Raw genomic sequence first — 27444 nt, forward strand, 5'->3', positions numbered from 1 at the left:
GAGAGACGTATTTATGATGACAAAAATATCATTTTACTTATAAAATAAACAGTATTTTAACGGTAACAAACCAGAGGAAAATATATATTTGAAAATATTATGATTTTTGCAGGGACAAAATTAAAAAATTAGATTTTATAGAAATATATTATTAATTTATTATGTTTGCAGAGATCTGTATAAAATTAACCTTTTAAATAAACACCTTGCCTCGATTCAAAAATAAACTAACTCAGATCAAAACAACCGGAAGTTAGAAGTGGGCATCAATCAGAAGAAAAATAATTGAAGGATCTATTTCGAAGTAACTTATGTTTCAGGGGCCCTTGTCCATACAATTTTTTTTTCTTTTTACCAAATTAATTTGTACTTTGGAAACCGCACTATGGGGATTAAGAAATATATAAAAAGAGGCTCTTTTCCAAGCAGGTTCCGGGTCCAATCCGTTGACAACTTCGCGCCTCAGCGCACATGAGGATCACTCACCCCCACGAAAAGTAACCTATATCAAATTTAGTTAATTTTGCATCAATTTCTTATGTCAAATTGATCTTGTGACAACTATTTTTAAATTTCGCGAACTTGTCCTTCTTTTGATTGGTAAAAGAATTAAAAAACACTTTTCTTATAAAACAATCTTAATATACTCGATACGAATCTCAACATCATATTGAGTATGACACAACAGCGCACATCCTATTTTTATTACAGAACACGTTCTGCTATATTTTTACTTTTTATTTAGTTATTGCGCAAGTTTGAAAATTCATTTTTATTTTTTGTGCATTAATATTCTTCGAGAAATAACTGGATTTCTCGGAAAAATATACTTACTTTGAAGCTTTTTCTACACCTAACTCCATGCATGGAAATATATTGTATTGCTTACTAAAAAGAAAACGATGGTTCGAAGATTTCAAAAGAATATTTGAAAATTTCAAATCTCACAAACATGGGAGTCTAAAATTGATGATGCGTACTATAGAAATTTTTATACATGAAAAGTCCTTTACAATTGTCCTTTCGTGCATGAGTAGAACATTTTATTATTATTTTTACATAAAAATTTGGTTTCATGACCTTTTGAGAAGTGACTAATAATATTTCGTATATCAGTAAATATAATTAATGATGAACAACCTAGCGTAGTGAATCGAATATTAGACTCTTTCAACACGAAATTTATTTATACCTTGTGTTATTATATATATACTATTTTTTTTATAAAAAAATTGATTAGTAAATTAATAGAGAGTTTCATTGTCATAAATTCTATTATTATATATTAGGCATGCCCTCCACGTGAACCTAACAAATATTAAAAATGATTTACTCAACTTTTACAAGTAATTATCATCATCATCATCATCATTATTATTATTATTAGTAATTAGCTTTGGGTCAAGTAATTAAGTATCATCATTATATACTTGCATGGATCACACGTTGAATAATCAACCATTAAGCCAGCTCAACTACGTTATGTATAATCTATCGACATCTTAAAATTTGAAATATTTAGATTTATGGGCGACCTAAAAATCAAAATTTTTTGATCAAGAATCTGGTTAAAATCAAAATAAACCCGAGAATTAAAATTAACACATGTTGACCCAAAAATATGTAAATTTATATTTATAAATAAGAATGAATTCTTTTTTTTTTTTCTTTGTGCTAAGTTTATTTTTCTAATGGATTTTTTTTTTTGAGAGATAAGTAGCATGCTACCCGCTTCGTTTACTTCATTTAGAAATAAATTTATCTGAAAATGTGAATCAACTAGGATTCGAATTTGGGCCTTGGGTACCAACCACCAAACCGGATTTGGGTCATCCAAAAGGATAACCGGAGAAGCCTTATCCAATATGATATTGCTACAATTAGGTAACCAATTTTTTTATATAGAAGCTTAAAAAATAATTTCCTAAGATCATGAATGATTAGCTGAGTTTATTTTGAGTAGCTCAAGTCTCTAATCATCATCTCGACCAAATCACTACACTAAACATTGAACTATAATATAAGGGGGGGAACAAGTCAAAAAAGTTATTGGAGATTTGTAGTTGGAGAAATTAATTGATGTATTCAAAGCAAAAACAAAGAGTGTAAGTAAACGTAAAGTAGAAACCTTGCGTTTCAGCCGAAAAAGAATGAATAAATAAGTAAATAAATAATTATATTTATAAACAATAAATAAATAAAAAGGTACTTTTTGTTCTCAAAAAAGAAAAAAAAAATATTGGTATCCACTTGGTTTGACTTTTCACTTGAAAAGGAAGGTTGATTGTACTACTAGTCCCCAGTTTTTACCTAATATTTATATTTATAATCAAATTGCTAATATTTATTATTGTTTGCAATTAAATTTACATATGTTATTAATTAAAAGCTTTATTAGAATGAACGAAAATTACCACTTGACAATGGTGATGCTAACGCGACAAATATTAGCCGATAGTAATAAGACGATTTCTGTTAGATTTTTTTTTTTTTTTGAAAGAAAAATAGCATGCTACCTGTTTCGTATATTTTGTTTAAAAATAAATTTTGTTGGAAATGTGAATCAACTAGAATTTCTGTTAGAATTAACATAATTTTTAACAGCATTAACCTAATAATTAAAAACAAATAGTATAGTAATAATTAGCATTAGAAGCCAAAACTGTGGTGCTTTGTCCATCTCTAGTTGTGGGATTATTGGATGTGCAGGATTGTCGGTGTGTAAAGTGAGGTCAAATGTACTTGTTCTGAATTTTCTTATAGTGCAATTGTGCCTAACAAATATTTATATTTAAAATGTACAACATGTACAAATATACATTTTTCTAACATTTTCTTTGTCACAAGAAATGGTATTAGTAAATAAATGAGTTTCCTGTTTGAAGATCAGCAAGAAAATAATGCATCCAATAATGCTCTTAAATATCTACTCTGAGAAGGAAATTGTGTGGTGTTGATTGGTCCAATTGCACTCCAAAATTTTGCTACAAAATTTGTAGGGGTAAATTAATGTTTAGGACTATTTTTTTTAAAAAAAAACTTCAAATACCACCCTTGTGGTTTCGCACTTCTTCACTTTAGTACCCTGTGGTCTAAAGTCTATCAATTTAGTACCCTATGGATACACCTCACTTTAGTACTCTGTGATTTAAAGTGCATCAATTTAGTACCATGTGGTTTCTTTTTTTTTTCTTTTCGTCGGCTCCTCTGTTAATGTTTCATTAAATTATATAAAAAAAACTTTAGATACCATACCTAGATTTGTCGAATATTTACTTTCTTAGTTTTAATTTTGTCACTGATATTTTTTCCTCTGTTAATATTTCGTTAAATTATATACAAAAAACTTCAGATACCCTACCTAGGTTTATCGAATATTCACTTTAGTACCCTTTAATTTTAACTTTGTCACTGATTTAACGTAAAAAATTAGTGAAATGGATAATAAAAAGAGAAAAATGAAACCAAAGGGTACTAATTTGATACACTTTAAACCACAAGGTACTACAGTGAGAAAGTGCAAAACCACATGGGCTAACTTGATACACTTTAAACTATATGGTACTAAAGTGAAAAAGTGTAAAACCACAGGGAGTATTTGAAGTTTACCTTTTTTTTTTAAAAAAAAAAAACTGCTTAAGCAAGGTGGGCCTAGAGGCCCAAGTAGAGATCATATGTATAGATCTATGTATGAACTACCATTTTTTTAACTTTTCCCCTGAGAATGTCTGTAGGCCTGCGCACATACACACACAATTTTACTTCTACATCTCACTGGTGGAAGAGTCTCTTGTTGCTCTTGTTAATAATACCGGTAGAGAACGATATTTTAAATATTTTTATATTTAATACTTCTTATTTGGTGGTGGGAAATCTCTTGTTGCTTTTGTTAATAATACTAGTACAGAACGGTAGTTTAAATATTTTTATATTTAACATTTCTCTCGACCCATGACGTGGATTTGAATTAAAAGGAAGAAAAGTAATAATGTAAGGAGTTTGACGTGACTCGAATTCGGAATCTCCTGTTCTGATATTATGTTAAATAATACGAAACAATCGTTATTCTCTAAAAACTTAAGCCGGTAAAAAATAGTATTTTAAATATTTTTATATTTAACAGCTTTATTTTTGTTCTATTATTAATATAGTTATTTCCTTTCTCTCTTTCTCTCTTTCAGTTGACCAAGTTATATGTGTGTGGGCCCAATTGTGGCTAAAAAAATTCGGCCCAACTAGAGGCCTGATTAATTTTTGGGCCTCAGGTCGAGTTCAAACTGGGCTTTAGAATATTAATTTTGAAGTTTAATTTGAGGCTCGAGCTCGGCCTCGGGTTGGTCTGATCCGAACCCGACCAGATCCAATTCCACCCATAATTCCTCTACTCGTCGAACCAAAAAACAGAGAGTGAAAAGGTGAAGTTCCCTCTCTCACTGGGGACTAAAAACCCTAGCCTCGAGTCATCTATGGCGTCGATGCTCTCGGGTGATATCCCTCCGAATCAAACGATTTACATAAAAAATCTCAATGAAAAGGTGAAAAAAGAAGGTAACGCTCATCAATCTTAGCTTAATTAGTGTTTTTATTTTTTTTTTTTTTCAATTTACTCGAAATCGCTCATATTTCTTGCACTCGAAATTTCATTTTGTGAGTTATTTTTCTTTTTTTTAGTTCTTATATGTGTCGATTGAGAGTATATTACACAAATGAATTTTTCTTATTTTACCATTTTCATTCTAAATTAGGGTTCCTTAGGCTCCGTGGATATTTTGTAAATCGCCATACTGATAAACTGAGAATATCAATTATACTTCCACTTATATATATTGTTCAAATTTAGCTCAAAGGTAATATATTTATACTAGAAGTTAATGTTATATGATCAAGCTTCTTTTTTTATCTGTTTTCCGTTTTATTTTTGTCGCAGAGCTGAAAAGATCTCTATATGCTTTGTTCTCTCAATATGGAAGAATTTTGGACATAGTGACCCTGAAAACGGCGAAACTCCGCGGCCAGGCATGGGTGGTATTCAGCGAAATTACCGCCGCAAGTAGCGCAGTTCGCCAAATGCAAAACTTTCCGTTCTATGATAAGCCAATGGTAAGCCAGAGGAATTTGCAACATATATTGGTCATTTTTATCCAGTACTAAAGTAGGACATGCTAGTAATATTTTCAGTTTGGTATTGGCCAACCATATTTCGGAGTAGGTGAGTTGTGTTATGTTCTGTAACTGTCGGCGCTTAGTAAGCTCGTTGTGTTGTGCAGCGAATACAATATGCGAAAACGAAATCAGATTGTGTTGCAAAGGCAGAAGGAACGTATGCTCCGAGAGAGAAGAAGAAGAAGCAAGAAGAGAAAGGTGAGCGGATCTTGTGGATGTCTTGTTGTGTGGGTTGTGTTTTTGGGATTATGCTCAGATAGTTTGTATGCCAGAGTTTTGAGTTCTGACTATTAATTTCACATACAAATGGATGAAATGAACATTTGAGTATTAACTATATGCAAGACTGCTTGGGGTCGGGAAACTGGATTTCTTTCCTTCATTTTGCTATTTCAGACAGTTATCTGTTAACTGATGGCACGGAAGCATACCACTACATGGCACATACTTTTTATCTATGTGTGACTTTTTCCTCTATGTCACGTCCTAACATTTGCTTTATTTGACAAGTGCACTTCTCTTATGTTGGTCAATCATCTCTGCATCAACGCCTCGTTTTTTACGAATTTGTAGACTATAACTCCAACTCAACTTGTGTAGTAAACTTTTCTGGAAGATAGAGAATTTCTTGAACCCTTCTTGTGAAAACCCACTTTTATGTTGATAAGGAGAGTGAATAATATTGTATTTTCCGACAATTTCCTGAGTAAATTACTTTTTTATACTGTAACTGTGTCTTTCACTCAATTTGATTTGCTTATTCGAAGATTTGAGTTGCAAATTTCCAAAGCTGATTATAATTATCCAGCACATGGTCTTGTTTGGCGACAGTTCAGTTCTATCTCATCTCATACCTATTTGCTCATGCTTGTGTTGAATCATATTTAATAGCAGCCACCTTCAAAAAAAGAACATGCACATTCACTCTGTGTACATTGTACATATTGAATGACCTTCCAAAGTATTTTCATCATGCAGACACTTATGGAAACTATTAATCCACACATTCTGTTGAGAATGCTATACACCTTTTTCCCCTCATTGAAATGACTTCAGCATAGCTTAATTAGTTATTCTTTGCTATGTTTAAGCTGCTGAGAGGAAACGACGGGCTGAGGAGGGACAGCAATCTAGTGGTCCAAATGCTCAAAGTAATGGAGGCCTTTCTGTAAGTTCCTATTCTACAATCTCTCCACCAATCTTCATTTTGGCATATTCCTTGTTTAAATTATTCAAGATCAATTTTTTACAATTCATTCTCAACTAGATGAGGTACTACAATTCGCCTGTTCAAAATGAATGCTATATTTACCAATGTGTGTTGCTACCCCATGATATGGGAGTTTTGATTGCAACAATTTACAAATACCTATACATACTCCACAATGGTTGTGGTTATCTGCTTTAATACCTATAATGAGAGGGATATCTTAATTCCTTTTGTGTTGCAGTTTAGATGTCTGTTGAGACAGTAATCTAGTATAGCAGCATCGAGTTATTCAACTATTTAGAAAATATTTTATAGCACTGGATTTTTTGCACGTACTGCAATATCTGCTATAAAACCAGAGTTCCATTATGTTGTGGTAGTATATCAAAATCCTAAATCTAATCTATGTTACTCTGTTTTCTGCAAGTTGGTATAGAACGTAGTAACACACCTCCACAAGTCAGAGAACAGCTAAGCGATGTTGAAAATATTGTCTAGCTTTATCCGCTACCTGATCAATTGGAGGAAAATCATACGAAACTGCTCTATAAATTGTGTGTGTTTGGCTATCCCAGTAGCGGAGGCAAACTTTGTTGTGCCATTGACCCATCTTCTCTATCCTTAGTTAACCTTTGGTGCCTTGATATGAATATCTAGTATATCGGTAGTTGAGATCATCCATTGTATTTTGCAAGTTTGGCGTAGTTGATGGGCTGCAATTTTCCTTTCCATTGGTCGCCTGCTGTTAGTTGGCTTGACCTGTAAACTCTTCGAGTAGAGTAGCCATTTTCATTTGTCTTGTTTTGCCTGTTGATGCCAGGCTTTCGTTCAACATGTATTCGTTGCGTGCATAAAAGCTCTTCTGAAATTGTCTCTCTTGCTTCTTGTCTTAAATTTTCATCTGGGTTGTTGCCCTCATTTTCTGAAAAAAGAAAAAAAGAAGAAATGTCAGGTACCTTTTCTTTCGATACAAACCTTATTAAATATGAGTCGGGTTTGTCTTACCTCTTTTTCACAATAACTCTGATCCAACTTGTACATGAGTTTTCAGAACTATATTTCAAAGTTGAATAGTGAATTTGAAGTATTATATCATGGATAAATTTCTAACATCAAAAAGAATTGTTTATCAACTTAGGCCGAACTTTTGGTCATTTTGTTAAGAATATTCTGTGTTTAAGTAGACAGAAAAGAATGGCATCTGGCAGATACATTTGACATGCTGGCTGTGCTTCTGAGCTGGTCAACATTCCCTTTAAGAACATGTCAACACCGATCAAATATCTTAATAAGCGAGTGCAGCATTCTGAAGAGTAAGTGTAATGATCTTGACCGGAAGTTTAGGCATATGAAATCTGCGTGCATTCCGCCCTATTAGTTCTTTTATGCCAATAAGGGTGCTAGCAGTGCTTACTCTTGATAAAATATTTTGTTAGGTCCTGGGGATATCCTTTGAAGTTCAACGAGACTTGCAAAAAAAAAAAATTTCTTTAACTTAATGTTCTAACGCGCGCAATCTTCTAATTTTCTATGGAATTTAGTCCTCTTTTTTATTTTTTTTTTACTGTTTTTAGTTTTAAATATCTAATTTTAATCTTTTACAGGCTTCTCAAGCCTCGCGCCAAGGCAAGCCAGGTTCACAAGAAGCTGCTGCTGCCCCAAACAACATCCTTTTCATCCAAAACCTGCCTCACGAGACAACGAGCATGATGCTGCAGATCCTTTTCCAACAGTACCCTGGTTTCAGGGAAGTTCGGATGATCGAGGCAAAGCCGGGCATTGCTTTCGTGGAGTTCGGGGACGACATGCAGGCCTCCGTCGCCATGCAGGCTCTCCAGGGCTTCAAGATCACCCCGCAGAACCCAATGGCCATCACCTACGCCAAGAAGTGACGATCTTTTCTCTCCTGCTGAGACATACTTTTATTAGTCAAATGCAAAGCCCTCTTTACTCGGCTTTCGAATGCTGCAACTGCCTTTTTCTTTCTCACATTTCACTTGGATTCGATCCCCTCTTTATGTGTGTAACATTTCTCAGTTTGAGCCCAGTTTAAATTTCCCTAGTCATGAAGGTTCCTTACTTTTTCGTTTGATGACCAGATTGGGACTCTGACATACATGAAACAAACTTTTGACCTTGTCATTGTGGTGGTGGTTGGTAGTAATTGCCCACCTTTTTGCATGTAAGGTATAGTGGGGGAATTAGAAGGCATGCTTGTTACTCTGGCTTGAAGACAAAGAGAAAGGCAATTATGTTTTCTTTCCCACTCAGGGAAGAATAAAAAAGACAAAAATGTGGGATAAAGCTTAAGTAGTTGCCACCATGATGTTGAGACTATGATAACCTTTGTCTTTGTCTAGTGATTATATATATATATATAATAATACTTTAGAAGGGGCCCCCAAAACCTTGAGTTGTGGAAAGGGTGGGTTATCTATGGTGCTTTTTATAAAGCTCACAAGGCCCTATTTGCATATATGAAATGCCCCTGTATGACCCCTTGATACTTTAAATTAAGTTAGGTCTTTTATTCACGAGTAACTTCGAAGAATATAGGAACATGATTGGCATGAACTGGCATTTAGTGGTAGAGTTGTAGCTATGGATTGTCTTAATACATACAACCTATTTCTTGGTAGGTTGGTAGCCTAAAGGTTGCTGTTAGTACAAAAATGATATATTTCATTCACTATTTTTAAAAGCTACCATGCAACCATTTTCCATGTTAAAATTTGTCGACAGTATACATGAGGCTATACCGATAAACATGATCAAATTTATCATATGAACATTCATTTTGCAAACATATCACTTAAATTTAAATGTATGATGATTAAGTTGTACTATAACTGATTCTTTGTATTCTGTCATTATTTTGAGCAGTTGGTATGAGATTTATCGCATCAAATTCTGTTTCAATTTAAAAAGAAAAATATAATGTATATAAATAATTATTTCTCGCTGGTTGTTATAACTGCTACAAAACTGCTCGCCGTATTTCCAACATTTATTTTCTCACCTTTTTTTTTTTCTTTTTCTTCTGAATTTGGTGTGGAAATGTACAGGGGAGTAATCGATTGGTATATTTATCAAAACGAACGGTGACCGTCCAATCCTACAAACCTCATTTCCTTCGTCTACTTTCCGGAGATGAACGGCTATGATTTAAAAAAGCTCACCCAATGGAAGTACACTTTAGTGGGCCCCACGTCGATTAGTCTTCTAGAGCCAATCCGCGGGAAAATTAACTTCTCCTTTTTATGCTTCTCCTCGTCTCTCTCTCTCTCTCTCGCTCTCTCTCTCTCGCGAAGCTTTGTGGGAGAGCTCTAATGGCGGAAATGTAGAAGAAGCCCCAGAAGAAGAGGGGAGAGCTCGTACTGCTTTTTTTTAGCAATTAAGCTTTAATTAACTTGCGTTTGCGTTGCTTTGGGAGCGCCATTGATCGGGGAGATGCCATTGCTTCGATACGAGATAAGGAACGAGTATGGATTGGGGAAATCGGAGCTCCGGGGAGCCACGGAGAACGACGACTCCGAGGCCCTTCTCGAAGGCGTCACCATGGCCGGGCTCGTCGGACTCCTCCGGCAACTCGGCGATCTCGCGGAGTACGTCCTTTTGGTGTTTTCTCTTTTTCGTGTTATGTTGTTTCGTATTTTCACATTTTTACTTCTCTTTGAGTTGAATTATATGTAATACATTTTTATTTTATTTTATTTTATTGTAGGAGAGTAATTAAAAAATTATTCAAAAAATTAGATGATTACAAAAACAACTAGCAAGACTCCTCTGCCACAGTAATTCCAATAATCGGCCCTTTCCATATTACAAATTTCACGGAAAATGTTGTCTGCCAGGTTACTACCATTCACCATCAGAGATGCAGATTCCGCAACATCATCTATAATTGCTGTGCAGTTGATTCTTAAATATGATTACATTCTGATATGTGAATCTATTGAAGTATGGTGGTATTATTAGCTATCTGAAATTTGGTGTGTTTAATTATGTCGCACAACAGGTTCGCCGCGGAGATATTCCATGGTTTGCATGAAGAAGTAATTTGTGTTGCTGCAAGAGGGCACGGCATGATGCTTCGTGCGCAACAGCTAGAGGCAGCGATTCCACTAGTTGAGAAGGGTTTCCCTCAGATTAATTATTCGCATCTTGCTTATAATGCGGGTTAGTATTTACTAAACTTTTTGATCAATTTTCAGTATATTTATAAAAGATCTCAATTATCTGAGTCTGTAAGAATTTTCTTTTTTATGTCATTCTTTTAATTATAGGCAAGGTGACGTCGAAGATTAACTCTCAATCTTTCGATTCATTTTGCTCATTTTGGATTTATGGTATATGTCATTTTCATGCAATAGAAATAGTGGAAGTGTCTCACTGCCATTTTCTCCACTCTGTTTATATTCAACTGTTCATTAAATCGCTTCCTTTGCACTTCTAAATAGGCATACTTTGCAAGGAATTGTGCACCCTGATTGTTGTTACCCTTTTTCTCATCCAAAAGAATCTGTGCATGTTCATAATGTTCTTGGTCACATTCCAAAAAGCTTGTTTTATGTCCCAGGAGTGCAGTTAAAGACAAATTTGTCTTTTCTTCTTTGGTCCCTCCCTCAGCTGTGCTAACCAGATGGACCATAATCCCGCCGCCAGATTTTACATTTTACTAGCCATTCACTCAAATGTAAAAGCATCATTATCTTCAATAAATATAAAAGAATAATCGACATCTTAGAAATTCTAATATTCCATTCTAAGCTGTTTCATGTATTTCTATGATTCCATCAAGATGCCACAATTTTGCAGGTAGTAACTGGCACAGTAATCTCAATGTGAAGCATAATCTCATCACTCGGGGAGACACGCCTCGTTTCATCATGGACTCTTATAAAGAGTGTCACAGGCCTCCCAAATTATTCATGCTGGACAAGTGCGCTTAATTCTCTTATCTTTTGAATTATCTGAAAGGTAAGTTTACATGAATAATTGGCTGTTTCTTTTGTAGGTTTGATATTGCTGGTGCTGGAGCATGTCTGAAAAGGTACTCTGATCCAACTTTCTATAAGACGGATTCGGCCTCCTCCCGGAAGTTGCTAGAAAACACTCGGAGAGAAAAGAGAGCCCGTAAAGTTACGGTAATTGGTCTAAAGTTTGATTTGCTTGGATATTTGTAACTTGAATATCTTCTATTAAATGTAATTATTTTTGCATGCTATATATATGCTACGGAATGTACTGATACACATTTCTTCCAGAACATGGGATTAAATCGAAAGAATGCTGAAATCACAGAGTCTCTGTCGATGCCTAACAACAGCACCAAGTAATCATCGTTTCACTCAATTTTGCTCTAATGATACTATGTTGCATTTTCTTGCTCCTTTATTGTTCTTTCCTTTTATCAAACAAAAATATGGTTATCCTGCAGATCACGGATGGAAATTTCTGATCAATTTTCCGATGGATTTCCTGTAAGGGGAGTGAAATTGAAATATAGGCGATTGAACGAATCCAAACAAGGTAGTCTCAAAAATCATATGCAGCATCTTATTGAAATAGATTCACCAGACAACTTGAATATGAAATATCCTGATTTAGTCGAATCTATTAATGAAATAAGAGAGATCAAGATTGATTCTTCTGAAAAGATAGAGAGAAACCATAGCTCATCTTTTAGAGTCAAAAATATCACAGTTTCTTCAATACCTGAAGAAGAGCCGGAAATAGAATGTAAAGATCTAGGTGTGTTGACTGTACCGCCTGAGCATTCGGGTGAAATAAAAAGGAATATATCATTACCTAATCTCGATCAAAATGACATGTTTTATGAGGATAAATATGGTCTGGTTGTCTCCCCTGTGAGTGAAATTCACTCCACTCCAACCAATCAGGTGTTCCAAGCCGATTTTATGCCAGATGCTGAGAGTGAAACAGTAGGCAGTACCGATGGCTATATTTCAGATGATGCCCCTAGTGAACTGGAGAATTACATGGATGCCCTTTCTACCATGGAGTCAGAAGTAGAAACAGATACTGAGAGTAAAGGAAGATTTCGTCAGTGCTTTCTTGGATCTCGAAGATTCCGTTCAATTACTCATGAAGAGCTACATTTTTCAGATTCTGAATTTGCCGAACAGAGTTGTGAAATCCAAAATAAACCAATGAAAGAGAGGTGCGACAAATTTATGAAAGTTAAATCTTTCAAGCATTTTCTTACCTGTGAAACATGCAATAAAAACCTTGAATTTGGAGAGCCATCTTGTAATTCTTGTCTTGTAGATTCTCCTTCCACCTTGGTTAATTCAAGGTCCAACGGAAATCTTGGGAAAAGTCAAAGGCCCACCGACTTAGGTGACAGATCAAATTCTTTCTTGAAAAAGGGGCAGAAAATTGCCAAGAATGCTGATTCCTTTTCTGATTCTTTACGGCATATGGCAAAGCAGCTTCTTGAGTTGAAGTATGATGCCCCTCAAGATATCTTCTCTCAAGATGTTGAACAACAAGACGAAGAATATGTTGCAGACATTCTTGTGATACCAAATCCTCTTCTGGAAGAAGTTGATGTTAATGTGCTCGAAAAAGCTCCTATTGGTTCTGTTGAAGAGGGTAATCAACATATTACTGGGCAGGAGATAGTAGCTGGCTTTGTTGTTCAGCCTAAAGAGGTGGCTGCAGAGGTTGAGAATGTAGTTGCATCTGTCGACAATTTAGCTACTTTGAAATCAAAAGAAGGTCTTGAAAATGGGCATGATTTTGTCCAAGATGAACTTAGTACTCTACAGCGTGAAGTGGAGTTGCAAATTCATGAAGATGGGCTTGAGGGGTCCCAAAATGTGGAGTCTGGCAACATTGAAGCAAGTTCTGGAGAGGAAACATACACTGATGACATTCTTTTGCATTCTAATAAGCAGAATCATGTGGTGACTAAGGAGCATTTTGAGATCAATAATCAATATGAAAGTATATCCAATGTTCCTAAAAATCATGTAACACTTATTGAGATTGGTACCGTTGAGTCTATGACAGAAAATTATGATTTGAGCGTGATCTCTTCTCAAGATGCATCTTCCTTAGGTGGGCAATTGCAACAAGAGGATTTCTCTCATGAAGGCGCCAATTTGGTCCAAAACAACAAATTTGACTCGACGAATTTGGATGATGCAAGTAAAGATTCTATGTCGACTACAGTAAAAGACCAAGAGGCATCTGCTGTTACACTTTCAAGCCCTGGGTCATACACTCTAAATTCATTTCAGCCATTGTTCAAGCCTCAGTTGTCCGTTCATGTTCATAACACGATTCCACTTGAGCTATCTGAAGCAGATGTAGTTCCCAACATTGAGACGGGCATTCGAGAAAATATAGCAGAAAATGAAAACAGTTTGCCTATGAAGGACACAACACTCTTTGAAGTTGCTATAGAAGCACAACCATGCATTGCTGATAAAGAAATACTCCTGCAGGAAGGTTTTGAAAGTGTTGAGACTTCTATTCTCCAGTCTGATAAAGCTAATGCTGTTGAAGAGAAATTTTTTATAACTAATTCCATGCAACCTATTGCCAAAGAAGTTCAACACGAAATATCAGAAAATGATAAATCTTTTGATTCGAGAGATTCTCCGGAGCCCCCTTACAAGATCAAAATGGAAGATATTTCATATAAAGAGTTTCTTATTGAGGTTGATTTGTCTAGAGATGCATCTCAGTCACTACACAGAAGTGTACCAGACATAACTACAAGATCAGATGAACAAGATACATCCTATGAACTTGTGAATACTCCAAGCGGTTCTTTGTTTGTAGCAAGCGAAGCAACAAAAATGGCACCTGGAGAGAACTCAAATGCTGCCATCAGAAACTATAATGTTGATCAGTCGGATTATATATCTCTGTTAGATGAAGCTGTATCCAAGGAAGTTCAGCAAAATGTCTCTTCTGTAGTATCTAATGTTGAGACTTCTGATGGTTTTTCGTCTTCTAATTTGGGAGAACTTCCATTGCAAACCTTTCCAAGCTTTGCTGGGATAATTTCTGAGACTTCTATTAATAGTTCTTTGTCTGAAGCTAGCGACGGAATCCCACCACTTCCTCCACTTCCCCCATTAGAGTGGAGGTCAGTAAAGCTTCCTTTCAGAGCTATTTCTTCTTCTGGAAAAATTGATCAACCCCCGAGACCGAGGTCAACACCGTTGCTGCCTACAGAAAGGGATCCTTCAGAATGTTTTCAAGTACATGAAAGTGAATTGGATCAGTCAGTTAACAGACAATTTGAAAATAAGATGCCTCATCATAATCACTCAACTTCAGAGAAAGAGTTGCCACAACATTTCGGATTTCCTACAATTTCACATATGAGCGATGAAAGCCATGATTTTGATCCCTTAAATAAAGAAGTAATCATGGTGATTCCACCGGCACTATCAACAGTAGAAGATGACAAGCATGCACATAATTATGAAGCACAGGAAGAAGGTGCTTCACTGCCATCAGATCAGTTTTTAGCATCAGGTAGTGAAAGCTTATTACATGGTGAAAATCAGGAAGCTCTAAAATTGGTGGAAATTACAAGTTTAGAGGGTGCGAATCTTAATCTTAATCAGACAGGAACAACATCAGACAAAGAGGTATCTGTAAATGATGCCCAAATTAGAGACGAAGATGGGAAGAATCAATTCAGCAATGAATTCTCTATTAATGTGGAAACACAGCCTCCAATTTCGTCAATTGAACTACCCAATGAAGAAGATAAAAGCTGTGATAATGGTTCTCTATCCATGCAAGAAGTGGTTACATCTGCTCCAGATGACAATACTAAATCACATTTAGAAGCAGAAAAACAGGTAAAAGAACTTCCTTCAATTCCGACACCTCCGAGATATCCGCTGATTCACGTTACTCCGCATGATAGAAGCATGGTGAGTGCATGTTACATTTTATGTTTGCCATTCTAAAGATTTGCATCATGGTTTATGTAAAACTTTGTGGTAACTGCAGCTGAGAAAAGTACCAAAGCTGATTCAGCCGGCAAAGCCAATGGCAGATGAAAGGAATGCATTGCTAGACCAGATACGAAATAAGGTTAGTCCCTTTCTTTGTTTGGAATTAAATGTTAATTATAACTCTCTTCAATATCCTCCCTTATGTTTTGAAAATTCCTCCAACGAAATGAAGCTTTCTAAGCCTTTTATTGAGAGATTATGTCTTCTTTGCCAGTCCTTCAACCTGAAGCCAGTACTTGCGAAGAGGCCGATGATAATGGGTCGACCTTCAACCAACTTGAAGGTGGTTGCTATTTTGGAGAGAGCTAATGCGATCCGACAGGTTTGCCATATTGATTAACTCCGATACCAAGAAATTTTTTTTTGGTTTCTTTAATTCTTTTTTCATCCGCCCTCGTATTATATCCGGTTTACGATGGTTGTAATTTTTAACACACTCCTGAAAACAGGCTGTGGCAAATGACAACGACGATGATGATGACAGTTGGAGCGATTCCTAAAATTCTCGTTTGCCAGATCAAAATCTGGGAGTTCTAAGTGGGTTGAAATTACTACATGTTTCCTTTTTTTTGCGAAAAGAATATAAGGTGGCAAGGATGGGCAAAAAGATTCATTTCCAACCAAAGAAGATCTTTGAGTAAAAGCCACCTATACCAATAATAGCATATCTAAATGTTCTTCACGTTACCCTTCTTTATTAGTATTTTTTAAAAAAATTTTGAGATAAAGCAGGATGAGTTAAGCCTGCGAATTCGTTAAGATACTTAAAAATGAGTGCACAGTCCAAGTTGTTTGTCTCTCATGGCTTTTAAGATGGAGATCAAATTGTATAGGCCCATCATATAGGACTAATATGATTACTGGATCAAACTCTGGAAATTTTGTGCGTGTATAAATGTATAAATATGAAGTGCTTTAGATCTTTTTAATCTCTGCAATGATGCATTTCTCTCTTATGCTTAATTAGAAGCGACTGCAATTAAAAGAAATTTTTGTTAGACCTAATCTCCATTTGTCTGTTATGTGGGTATTGTGATGGCCATTGTTTACCACAAGACCCTGTTAGGAGGAGTTGTCGCTATCCCCTATTGCAGCTCAACTGTGTAGTGCAGCTAGACGAAATAGACCCTGAATGTATTATTTTGTATGTCAAAAATTAAAATCATGGTGATGGGGACATTATACCAACTGACTTGTTAACACTTGGCAAAAGTACATCTTTAGTCGATCATAATAAATACAAATCATAAACTACAGTACTTTTAAACAAGTGATATTTGGAATTGTTTAGTTCACCCGTTCTAGACTATAAAATTAAAATATGATGTATTGATTTCCATAGTTATTGTTTATTTCATAAAAATCGAATTTCAATTCTTACTCCACTCTGCAATGAGAATGAACTAGTTCGGGCTTTAAATATTTGATTGGCCATTCTCCTTCACACAGCAGCTACTGCTGCCGTGCTGCGGCAACCGGCAAGGTGGCCTCTTCATATATAACAATATATGTTTCTTTACGGGCGATTACGATCACAACTATATAATAATATAATATTCAAATATATATATTTTTAATTTTTTTAAATCTTTTATAATATATATAAAAAAAATTTTCAACCACCGTATTATGAAACTGGGCCTACAGTCGGTGGGCAATAGAAAAAGCTTTGAAAATGTTTAAAATTACGAGAATAGCACTGCCTGGCTGCAAGAAGTGGGGGTAATTGTGGAAAAGTAGTAGTTGGACGGTGGACCCGCTTGTTCGCCGATCTTATCCTTATTCAAAGGTACCGTTTGGTTCGGGTATAAGTAAGAACTAGTTATTACAGGGATAGGTACAAGTATGGGGATAAGAAAAATAGCGTTTGGATGAAAATTGAGTTGTTCCCGAGGATAAGAAAAATATTAGAAAGTTTTATATAGAAAATGGAGATGTTGGTGGGGATAACCGAGAACTACTATTCTCGGATAAAAAATTAACGTTTGGATATAAAGGGGGGATAAGGGCCTATCCCTATTCCTATTCCCAAACCAAACGGTTCATGGAACCCCACAGTGCCGTTTTATTGCCTTGGGCACATTATAAGGTGAATGGGGGACGCGTGATTGGTATTGGACGGTGCAGATGGAGTGTGGAGAGAGACTTGCGATGCGCATTAATTGAAATTGCGCGCTCCTGTTTAGAAAACACTGTGGGTGGGCGCAAGGGGGTGTTGGACCGTACACGTAAGTGTCTAGGAGGATTTTGGTTTTTAAGTCTCTTGCTTTAGAAAAATGGTTACTGTAAATCTGAATAAGAAGATACACATCTTATTAGTCCACATTCTATAATTTTAAAATTTTTTAATATTCTTAAAAAAAATTGACAAGATATTAATACAATAATAATTTTTGGATGCAAAACATATAATAAGATTTATATCTCGGCTTGGAGTACACAGATAGATAGAAGTGCTCGTTATGCTTAATCATTGATCAGAACACGTGACGTAGACAGGAAAAGGTGCATCTGAAAGTGGAAGAGGGAACACGAGATGATTAGGCTCTTCTTATATACCATTAATCCTAGTCAACTTGATCTTCAAAGCTTTTCTCTATTAATCTCAAATAATCACGAATTAAGAGCCAAGGTCAAAAACATTCTCAGAGCGGAACCCTGGAGAGCCTTCCAGAAGCTTCTGAGAGTGTAGATTCTAGTACCATGGTTTTACTTTCTTCATCATTCGAGTGATAGGACGCAGACGTTTTCCCATGGTCCAAGGGTACATGCCAAATATGCCAAAAAAACTAAAAATTGCATGTATGCGTATTTCACTAGTAACGTGTAAACACCTAATAAGAATGATCAAGATTGAAAGCAAAGTATATATGCAGTAGCTCCAAGCAAAAGGGAAAGATAAGCTACACATTAAAGATTCAGAGATGAACACATATAATGAAATACAACATATTGCAAGTAACAAGTTTACAAAGACACCTATCAAACATGTTATTATTTAGGCTCTAACAAACACACATCCACTATGGCAAGTTACTTTATTACATGAATAATGGCATAAAATATTTGGGTATAAAATCAAAGTCACCACTATATATGATACATGCAGACGATGAAAGAATTACACAAGAGAGTACTATTGACAGTGGGAATTTCCCATATAAACTATCAAAAAACACACACACACACACACACACACAAACACAAAAAGGGAGGAGTAAAGAATTGCACAATAGGGGGGCTTTTGTATTCATATATATGTTTGCTTGGAGAGCTTGAATCCGGAAAGGAGAGCAGAGAAGGCCAGCGCCAAAAAGGCGAAGAATGCCATGCTAATGGAGGCTGAAGATGTATCAGTGAATATGTTATCAGCTCCCTCTCGCATGCGATTGGTTATAGGGATAGCAGCAGATAATGCAGAAATCATGAGGTACGCAATCACCTGAAATTGGGAACAAGAACTCCTTTGGTTTCAGCCGAAAGCACCAAACGTAAAGAGTCTAATTGAGTTTTTCTGAAACTAATGTTGCAAGGAACTATCTTTTGGGTGCAGATTGAGGAGCACGCACTAAAAGATAGATCAATCAAAAGCCATTAATCACTTAATGTTCAAGGACTATTTTCTCTACTAGCATGTATTTAATTCACACATGGAACTGAGGCGATACACAGTTGAAACCTGTTGCTATGTATCATCATATAATTTAAAGCCCCCGCCAACGAATCAAAAGACAAATCCGGACGTTTGAACAGACACATCAGAGGAAGAGTAAGCATGTGGAATATATAATCAACCATTCTGTTATATCTTTCGTTTTGTATGAGATAAAAAGTCCCTTTAAGAAAATAATATGTCCCTTCCACAAACATTTATCCACAGGTTACACAGAGCATACTAGCAGAAGTCTAACAGGTGATCAGCTCCTTATTGCATTAAATATGTATGAAAAACCAGAACATGAAATTGTAAGTCAACTACGTATAGATGGATGTGAAATATAACCACAGTTGAGGATGGGAGACATTATGTTCTACAATTAACACGCTAATATGACGCTATATCCAGGTAAGCTTACACGGCTGGTTTAACATGTTCTCACGTTAGTATATTTTTTTATATATTTATTCACCCACTTGCACGATATTATAGTTTACACACAAGCTTCTTCTAACGCCAATAAAGTTTTGGATTGAAAATTATGCTAGAAAGTACAACTACAGATTTACATTTTATAACCAGTTTAGGCTTAGAGCATGAGGTTGGAATATGTTAGACCTGTCAAAATGCTTATTTTCAGCTAGATGGTACAGTGATCGTTGTTGTTTCAATCAAACCCTCTCGAATTCGCAACTGGAACTGGAATCAACAGATGTTCTTACCAAAATACTAAACTTGCAGTGGAAGAAACATAGGCATAACTTAAAGGATAAGAATGAGAGCAAGAATAAGTTCTCATATGCCAAAATTCTTCAAGCTCCAAGCGAACAGGTTTATGCACCAAATTCCAATGGAAATGAACAAATTCTCTCACTACATGTTATAATCCCGAAGAATTAACAACTCGTGTATGCAATCAACAAGAAATTGCGATAATTGTGACTAAACACACCTGATCCGCAGCAAAATCCACGATTCTCGATGTCCTCTCCGGAAAAGGATCTGCGCCCCCGTTAAGCCGATGAACCTGCCTCGCCACCTGCCCCGCCGAGTACAAGAAAGCGAGCACCCCGATCGCCACTATGTACCTAACACAATCGAAACCCTAATTATCCCCCAATCGATCCCCAGTTCGAGATCTAAACCACAATTAGGGATTCCAAACACACGTACGATACCTGTATTCCTCGTAGTGATCGAACTCCTTCCAATCGCCGTGCTTGTTCGACGCCATGACGACGAAGGAGATGAGGGACAAGAGGAGCGCCGCGGCGCGGAGGAGCAGCGAGCTTTTCTCCACAAGGTCCTCCCGCTTCCACCGCCGCAGCACCGAGGTCACCGCCGCGGCGCCGCCGTCCCCGGCGGCGATGCCTTCTCGAGGTCCGGTGGCGCGGACGGCGCCGGATCGCCGCCATCGGCGACGGCCGCCATGGCTAGGGTTTGATGCCGAGGAGGAGAGAGGGGACTCAACGTCAATGGTGGGAACGAGGATAACCCGTTCGGTATAACGAGAATAGCGGCGAATAAATTGGGGAACAACAATAGTTAGGAGGAGTAAGGTGGGCTTTAAATACTGCTAACCACGTACTAATTTTGCCGCGCTGCTGAGTTGGCCAAGAGAAGGTTCCGAACGAAGGAACGAGGCTCATGGGCCAATAAGAAAATGCCACGTAATCTATTAAATAGTAACCTCGTTTTAATAATAATAAAATACTCATTTTTAAGGCAAGTTTAAAAATTATACGATAAGCATAAAATGTATCGACTAATCGAGATTTTGTTTTTTAAAAAAGTAAAATAAAATGAATAAAAAATAAGATGCTTTTACAGTAACATATATTACAGTGTATTAGCGGGGCCCGTACATTAGTTTTACGATTTATGGGCCTTACTATCTCAATTATGAGCTTTGATCCATTAAATCACTGTACGAGTCCGTTCAAGTTTGGGCCACAGTTGTTTCAATATGGCCCCTTCTTAGAAAAACCGACTGAACTTAATAATAATAATAATAATAATTAATAATAATAAAAGCGGACTTGGATCTCTATTATGTGTTGGTCGTTATCGAAAATAGAGCTCCTACACTTTAGAACACTCTAGCCTGGTCGATGGACAAAAAGTGAATATTCCTGAACTCTCTTTGTTGGCCGCGATCGGCAATGGAGGCCAGTTTAGCCGAAAGATGGTTATCGGTTCGAGCATGCGGTATGACTAAGCTAGCTATTCAAAGCCTGGCAAAATTGGGCTTTACTTTTGGAGATGTAACACGGCCCATCAGGCTTAAAAGGTTTTAGAAATTCTTTTCCTGAGCTTAAACCCAAGTCCAAATTTTGCTTGCGGTTCGCCTCTGTTTTGATGTACGTTGAGGTAGACTCCATATTTTCTACAAAATTCGAATTCACAATCTATTTGTTTTGTGCATTAATTTAAAATTAAAATTTAAAATCCTTATCTAGCTCGTCCTTAAAAAAAAGGTCTCTTACAGCGGACAACCTAATTAAAAGTGGATGGATGAGAATAACAGCATCTGTACTAAGTGGGATAAAAGAAAAAACTGTGGATCATTTATTCATATAATGCGTATTTAGTAAATTTTTAGTGGTGACAACCTTGAAGGGGATCCGGTTTATAAATTTGCAAGATAATGTGACTGTCGTTTAGGGATAATTGGATGACAAGATATATAACTCAGCCTACTCGTTTTAGGCTGACCGGATTGACAGCATATTGTTGGATTATTTGAAAAATCTGGTTCAAAAGAAACTCGTGATAAAATGTTCATCCATCATAAATATTTTATGTTAGGGTTAATAATAATTCTTTAGTATTGAGTGGGTGGTTGGTTTAATAATATGATCTAACAAGTAGAAATAATTAAAAGAATATATCTAATGATAAAACTTATGAATACAAAAGACTTATACTCATAAAAATATAATAGCCGATTATTATTATTATTATTATTATTATATAGAGAGAGAGAGAGAGAGAGAGAGAGAGGCTCCTATGCTTTCGAAAGTACGAAAGCCTCTGTGCTTGTAAGTTGTTTTCGATGATGGAACATTTAATTCAGCGATCGACTCTGTTAGACATGATCTACGCTATTTGAACTATTTAGAAACCAAATTTTATAATTTTTTAACTTTATTTGCCTAGTGAACGATTAGGCTCAAAATGAACAGCTGAAAGTAAAAATCCCACAAAAAATAGTGATAAAAGATTTAAATTTCAAATCGAAAGTATTGTTCTTACTCTTGATGTTAAGTGAAATTTTCTATTAAAGTTTCATATAATTTGGATTCTTTATACCGTTGAACTTTCAAACGTGTCACATTGTCCGTTAAAATAGTCATTTTTGAGACTCCTTGATCGCTTGGTAAATAATGTCGAAAAATTATAAAATTTGATTTCTAAATAGTTCTAATAGCGTAAATCATGCCTAATGAAGCCGATCATCGAATCAGATGCTCCATCATCAAAAATAACTTATAAATACGAAAGCCTCCATACTTTTCGAAAGTATAAAAGACGTATTATATATATATATATATATATATATATATATATATATATATATATATATATATATAAAGCATTCAGTTGTACTGTGTAATGTACAAATGTTTTTGTAAGGTATTTTGAAATCGATTGACTTGGTCACGGGTGACAATAAAAGTGTGGCGTGTTGTGTGATGATTTGCGTCTGCTTTTACCCACTTTTGCATTTCTCGAGGAATGGGGTGAACGTGAAAGCAGCGCAAATCACGCTCATGACTTTATTTTTATTTTTGTTATCATTATTCACCTTTTATTTTTTCCACCTCTATTTGATCCGAGTGTTCTTTTCGTCCATTTCACTATTCCAACGACTTTTGCGTTTCCTCGCAGCTGGAGTGCACTGCATCTCTACCCTACCCCAAAATGATTTCTCATTTTAAATATCAATTGCGTATGTTGTTGAAGGGTTCGAATCGAATCTTAAAATCTTTTGAATAGGTTCGTAAATTGTAGCCAGTTTCAGTGCACACACATGCTAGTTGAATGAATCATATCATGCTATATAGGTGTTAGTAGCTCCTAGCTAGTACGAGAATGAGTTAATGTCGCATATGATACAAGTACCAGCTTCTAAATAAGGAATATTTTATAAAATTATATATTAGATTTTAGCTCGTGCCAAGGTAGAGTGTTAAATATGGTAAACCATGCCAAGATAGAAACAAAAATTTTGCCCTTTTAAGTTGGTTAAAATGCTTTTATTAAGAACTATGGACAGCTCCCTGTGATTCATAAATCTTTTACACTTTTTTTGTTATATAATTTTAATTAAGAACCGGCCTACTATATTATTAACGGCACTACATTATTGGTGTTACTAGATTTTCGACTTTAAAATGAAAAAATCTGCGTATGATAGCGGTCCGTTAAGATTGAATAGTATATTCTAATAAATGTAAACGGCCAAAAGGATAAAAATCTAATAATAAAAAATTTTGTAGGGCCAAATGCTTGATATTATTAATAGCATAAGGGTGCGTTTGGTTCGCATTATGAAAGATTATTAGGAATAAAAGATATTCGAGAATCTTATTTTTATTCATCTTATTACTAAGAATATGAAATTCCTGTGTTTGGTTCGCACGGTAATATTAATTAGCCATGTTATTTAATATTACAAAAAATATACAATTAATTAATTTATTTATTTAATTAATTTTAGATAATATTAACAAAAGTTTCAACATCTTTTTAGAAAAAAAGAAGAGAGAGTATAAGTTAGAAAGAGAGAGCATAATTAAAAAAATAGAAAGAAAAATATAGTCGAAATTAGAGGGAGTGAGAGAGTTGAAATTTTAGAAAAAGAGAGAGAGAGAAAACTTAGTTTAGAAAGAGAAAAAAAAGTTGAATTTTAAAGAGAAAAATAAGTTTAGAGGAAGAAATAAGGTTAGAGTGTAAAAAAAATAATATTAATTAGCCGGTGGGTAAGAAGAAAGAAAGAGATTAGACATATTATGATTATTCCAATCCATTAATATGAGGATACCCACCGTTTCTTAAGGGAATGAGATTAGTACTTTGGGGTGAATCTTATTCCTAAGTGAATCTAATATTACCAACCAGATTACTTAGTGCGTTTAGCCAAACACCGTCATATTTTTTTATTCTCATTGGATTACTAGGAATCTTTAAAAGATAGCGCGAACCAAACGCACACATAATTGTATTTATTTATTCATTTTGTAAAAAAGGTAGCATGCTTACTGAGTTACTGATTCATTCTTTTCTTTTAAAAGCAAACTAAACTATAAATGTAAAATAATTAGACTTGAAATTTAAGACATCAATTATCAACCACCCAGTACTTTTACTTTGCTATTTAGGCTAGGATTTTATTTATTAAATTTTCACAACATATGGTTATTATCACGCTATGCTGTAAAACATTCCTGCTAACACAAGGTTATATTACAATTTTAGGCTCATATACTGGTCGAATTGCTTCATAACTCGCATGCAATTTTCCCAAACGACTTTGCAGCACAGGGAAGCAGTAATTATACAATAATTAAGTGCAATAAACAAGCATAAATGCACAAAGTTGTTTTCGGCAAAAAGAAAAAGCTCTCTTCTAGCTTTATAGGACAATGGTACACTTTTCTCAAATTACAGCTAAAGAACATACTTATAGGAGGAACAAGCTAGCAAACCCTACTCCTGCTAGTAATTAAGAGAGGCTAATCATAAGCGCTAATTAAGTCCTCACATAGGCTTATGGCCACAAGCAGTAGGTATTAAACAATATAGCTTTTTTATTAAATAGATGATGATGATGACGATGGTTTGCGGACGAAGTATCGATACGCCGCCACCTTCTTTTTTCTGGAACCGGAGTTGTCGACTGTCAACACCAATTTTCCGGCCTCCCGCGCCGTGAAGGCGTTGTGGACCGGCTCCTCCGCGGTCGCCGCGATGCGCCGCGGCTTCTCGACGGCGAGGGTGTAGCTGTTCTCGGCGGTGGGGACGAACTCGGCGCCGTATTCAAGGTCCCACCCCCCCACCACTATGTCCCACGTTATGGTCGCTCCCGCCTAATGTGACAAATTTAAAAAAAGTTCATTGGTACAATGATTAAAGCTGTAGACAAATTTCACTTTGGCCCTTGAAAGTTTACGAAATTAGGTTTTAGACCTCAATTCCGTCGATCTCGAGGAACACCTTTTCCCCGCCCTTGATCGCGAACTCGGAGGCCGGTTTAGGCGGGCCGTTCTCCAGATCCCCAGGCCGGCTCAGACCGCCGTACTGGACCGGCACAAACTCCGGTCGGATAAATCTACATCAAAATTAATTCAAAAAAAATTTAAAATTTGAACTTTTTGTTTTGAAATTTTAGATATTATAATAATATTATTATTCGTATTACTACTTGTAGAGGGTCTCTGCAACATTCCCCTCACGGGCGATGACGAACTTGCTCTTGGTCCGCTCCGTGAGAAAGGGACTCATCATCGAATACAGCATGCTAAAATACCAGGGCACGTTTATAAACACCTGCACCCACGCCACACAAACCACCCACAATTAATTAATACTCACCAGTCACCACCACTACAAATAGAAACTTAGTTTTTTTAGTAAAACTGAAAATATTGCAAGATTGAACACAGAATTCATTAAAATTTAACTAACAGCTTTAACCACTACCCAGTAAATAAAACTACATATTTCAAGACTTTACCACCGAATAAAAGTCGTTAAATTCTTTATGCTGACTCCGATCATTTTTATTTTTGAGAGAGATAGGGAGCACGCTACCCGCATCGTTTATTTCATTTAGAAATAAATTTAGTTGAAAATGTGAATCAACTAGAATTCGAACTTGGATCTCGGGTATCAATCACCAAGCCCTTCGCCACTTGCTCTAGGGCGGGGATGGGCGCTATTTTCAGAAAGGGCTATAGTTTAGGAGGTCCCTAGACATTTCAAACCGAAAAAAAAAGAAGGAAAAGAAGAGCTACTATACTTTTGAACATCAATAGGCTCTTCCAAACCAAAGGCAAAAGCAAAGAGTGATAAAATTAGAAAGAAAAATTTAATAAAAAATAATAGAAAGTGTACCTTTCGAGCGACCAACTCGGGGTAGTTATCCTGGAAGAGGGCGAGGATGCGGGAGGAGGCGCCGCGGAGCTCGCGCTTGGGCATGTCCTTGAGATCGGTGACCTGCGTGATGGCGTTGACGCCGCCGGGGCGCAGCTGCAGCATGCGGACGCCGCGCTCCATCACCTGCACGCGCCACCGCAGGAACCGCCCCAGCTTGTCCGCGTCGCCCAGCACGCGCTCGTACACGGCGCGGTCGCGGAACACGCCGTACGCGTTGTAGCACACGGGGCGGCCCCCGCGGTCCCACCCGTGCGTGTACGCCACCACCCCCTCCAGCTCCTTGAACCCCAGCTCCTCCTCCGCCACCCCGTCCGCCCCGAACTCCGCGCGCCACTCCGCGCTCCGCACCACCATCGCGTGCGCCTCCCGCGCCGCGAAGTCGCGCGCGCGCAGGAACTTGAGCAGCACCACGTCGCCGCGCTCGTCGCCGCAATCGGGGCCCACGGTCACGCCCCAGATCGACAGGGGCTTGGGCGATTCGGAGAGGAGCTGCTTCAGCTCGCTCAGCGCCCGCTTCTCGTGGGGCTTGAGCGACGAGACGACGTACGAGTCCTCCTTGAATGACGAGCTTCGGTGGAGCGCCGCGGCCTCCATGAGCGAGCTCATGAGGCTGCGCTTCGTGGGCTTCGCCGCGGCAAGGGGTGGCTCCTGAGCAGGGGACGCATCCATGTCGCGATTTTCTCAATTTTAGGGATTTGGGAGGCGGGTGGTATATACTATATATGTCTTTTTTTGAGGGGATTCGCGTTTTGGGGCCGCTCTTTTCGTTTGAATAAATTTTAGTTGCAGTGCGGTGCGGTGGTGGTGGTGGTGGTGGTAGTGCCCGGGTGAGGGAGCGAGGATGGGGGAAGGGGTTATGTTATGTTATGATGGTGGCGTGAGGGAACGGGGTATTTTATTGCGTTCGAAGCGGCTCCTCGTGAAGCGTGGGTGGTAAAGTCCAGTTGTTACAACTTCAAAAAAAAAAAAAGGTACCCAAAAACTACCCCCATTATTACTTTTACTATTTACCATTTACTATTTACATTACTGCAGGTTGATTGTAATTAACTAATATAACTGAGAACAAATTATAGTACAGATGTGATCTAATTAGTTGATATTTTTCTAGAATTAATTTATGAAAGTTGAAATTGTCAGCATTAAATTAATTAGCTGTTGAGAGCAAATGTGTACGTAGTTTACACAAACTATAAATAATCATTGCAAAATCATGCTCCACTCTTGCTTGTTGCTTCAAA

At 36.8% G+C, this 27444-nt stretch overlaps 4 protein-coding genes across 5 annotated transcripts; 2 read left to right on the top strand and 2 right to left on the bottom strand.

The window, feature by feature from the left end:
* Positions 4389 to 8515, top strand: LOC109724512 (U2 small nuclear ribonucleoprotein B''). Its single transcript, XM_020253359.1, has 5 exons — positions 4389 to 4548; positions 4928 to 5100; positions 5268 to 5361; positions 6255 to 6331; positions 7978 to 8515. The coding sequence occupies exons 1-5, from the start codon at positions 4467 to 4469 to the stop codon at positions 8263 to 8265; spliced, it is 714 nt and encodes a 237-aa protein (XP_020108948.1). The 5' UTR covers positions 4389 to 4466; the 3' UTR covers positions 8266 to 8515.
* Positions 9434 to 16322, top strand: LOC109723764 (protein SCAR2-like). Of its 2 annotated transcripts, none has more exons than XM_020252247.1 (9): positions 9434 to 9978; positions 10392 to 10552; positions 11192 to 11315; positions 11391 to 11514; positions 11641 to 11708; positions 11814 to 15300; positions 15380 to 15463; positions 15599 to 15706; positions 15834 to 16322. In XM_020252247.1, exons 1-9 carry the CDS (start codon positions 9824 to 9826, stop codon positions 15882 to 15884), a joined length of 4362 nt encoding a protein of 1453 aa, XP_020107836.1. In that variant the 5' UTR covers positions 9434 to 9823; the 3' UTR covers positions 15885 to 16322. The 2 variants fall into 2 exon arrangements, with proteins under 2 accessions (XP_020107836.1, XP_020107835.1); XM_020252246.1 differs by having other exon boundaries at positions 9435 to 9978; positions 11391 to 11520.
* LOC109723816 (CASP-like protein 4B4) lies at positions 18318 to 21320 on the bottom strand. The gene is made up of 4 exons (XM_020252300.1): positions 21297 to 21320; positions 20221 to 20615; positions 19995 to 20130; positions 18318 to 18826 (listed from the first exon to the last, which is right to left on the bottom strand). Exons 1-4 carry the CDS (start codon positions 21318 to 21320, stop codon positions 18635 to 18637), a joined length of 747 nt encoding a protein of 248 aa, XP_020107889.1. The 3' UTR covers positions 18318 to 18634.
* Positions 24645 to 27106, bottom strand: LOC109723854 (patellin-6). The gene is made up of 4 exons (XM_020252341.1): positions 26162 to 27106; positions 25470 to 25594; positions 25235 to 25376; positions 24645 to 25134 (listed from the first exon to the last, which is right to left on the bottom strand). The coding sequence occupies exons 1-4, from the start codon at positions 26870 to 26872 to the stop codon at positions 24859 to 24861; spliced, it is 1254 nt and encodes a 417-aa protein (XP_020107930.1). The 5' UTR covers positions 26873 to 27106; the 3' UTR covers positions 24645 to 24858.

The sequence above is a fragment of the Ananas comosus genome, linkage group 18, assembly GCF_001540865.1.
Source record: "Ananas comosus cultivar F153 linkage group 18, ASM154086v1, whole genome shotgun sequence".
Taxonomy (NCBI): Eukaryota; Viridiplantae; Streptophyta; class Magnoliopsida; order Poales; family Bromeliaceae; genus Ananas; species Ananas comosus.

Coding starts and splice junctions, on each gene's coding strand:
- LOC109724512 (XM_020253359.1), top strand. CDS start 4,467: ATGGCGTCGATGCTCTCGGGTGATATCCCTCCGAATCAAACGATTTAC. Junction 4,549..4,927: donor TGAAAAGGTGAAAAAAGAAG/GTAACGCTCATC, acceptor TTTTTGTCGCAG/AGCTGAAAAGATCTCTATAT. Junction 5,101..5,267: donor CGTTCTATGATAAGCCAATG/GTAAGCCAGAGG, acceptor TGTGTTGTGCAG/CGAATACAATATGCGAAAAC.
- LOC109723764 (XM_020252246.1), top strand. CDS start 9,824: ATGCCATTGCTTCGATACGAGATAAGGAACGAGTATGGATTGGGGAAA. Junction 9,979..10,391: donor CAACTCGGCGATCTCGCGGA/GTACGTCCTTTT, acceptor GTCGCACAACAG/GTTCGCCGCGGAGATATTCC. Junction 11,316..11,390: donor AAATTATTCATGCTGGACAA/GTGCGCTTAATT, acceptor TTTCTTTTGTAG/GTTTGATATTGCTGGTGCTG.
- LOC109723816 (XM_020252300.1), bottom strand. CDS start 21,320: ATGGGCCGTGTTACATCTCCAAAA. Junction 20,616..21,296: donor GCCGTGTTACATCTCCAAAA/GTAAAGCCCAAT, acceptor CGTGGTTAGCAG/TATTTAAAGCCCACCTTACT. Junction 18,827..19,994: donor TGGATTTTGCTGCGGATCAG/GTGTGTTTAGTC, acceptor TCCCAATTTCAG/GTGATTGCGTACCTCATGAT.
- LOC109723854 (XM_020252341.1), bottom strand. CDS start 26,872: ATGGATGCGTCCCCTGCTCAGGAGCCACCCCTTGCCGCGGCGAAGCCC. Junction 25,377..25,469: donor GTTGCAGAGACCCTCTACAA/GTAGTAATACGA, acceptor ATTTTGATGTAG/ATTTATCCGACCGGAGTTTG. Junction 25,135..25,234: donor TCGAGATCGACGGAATTGAG/GTCTAAAACCTA, acceptor TTGTCACATTAG/GCGGGAGCGACCATAACGTG.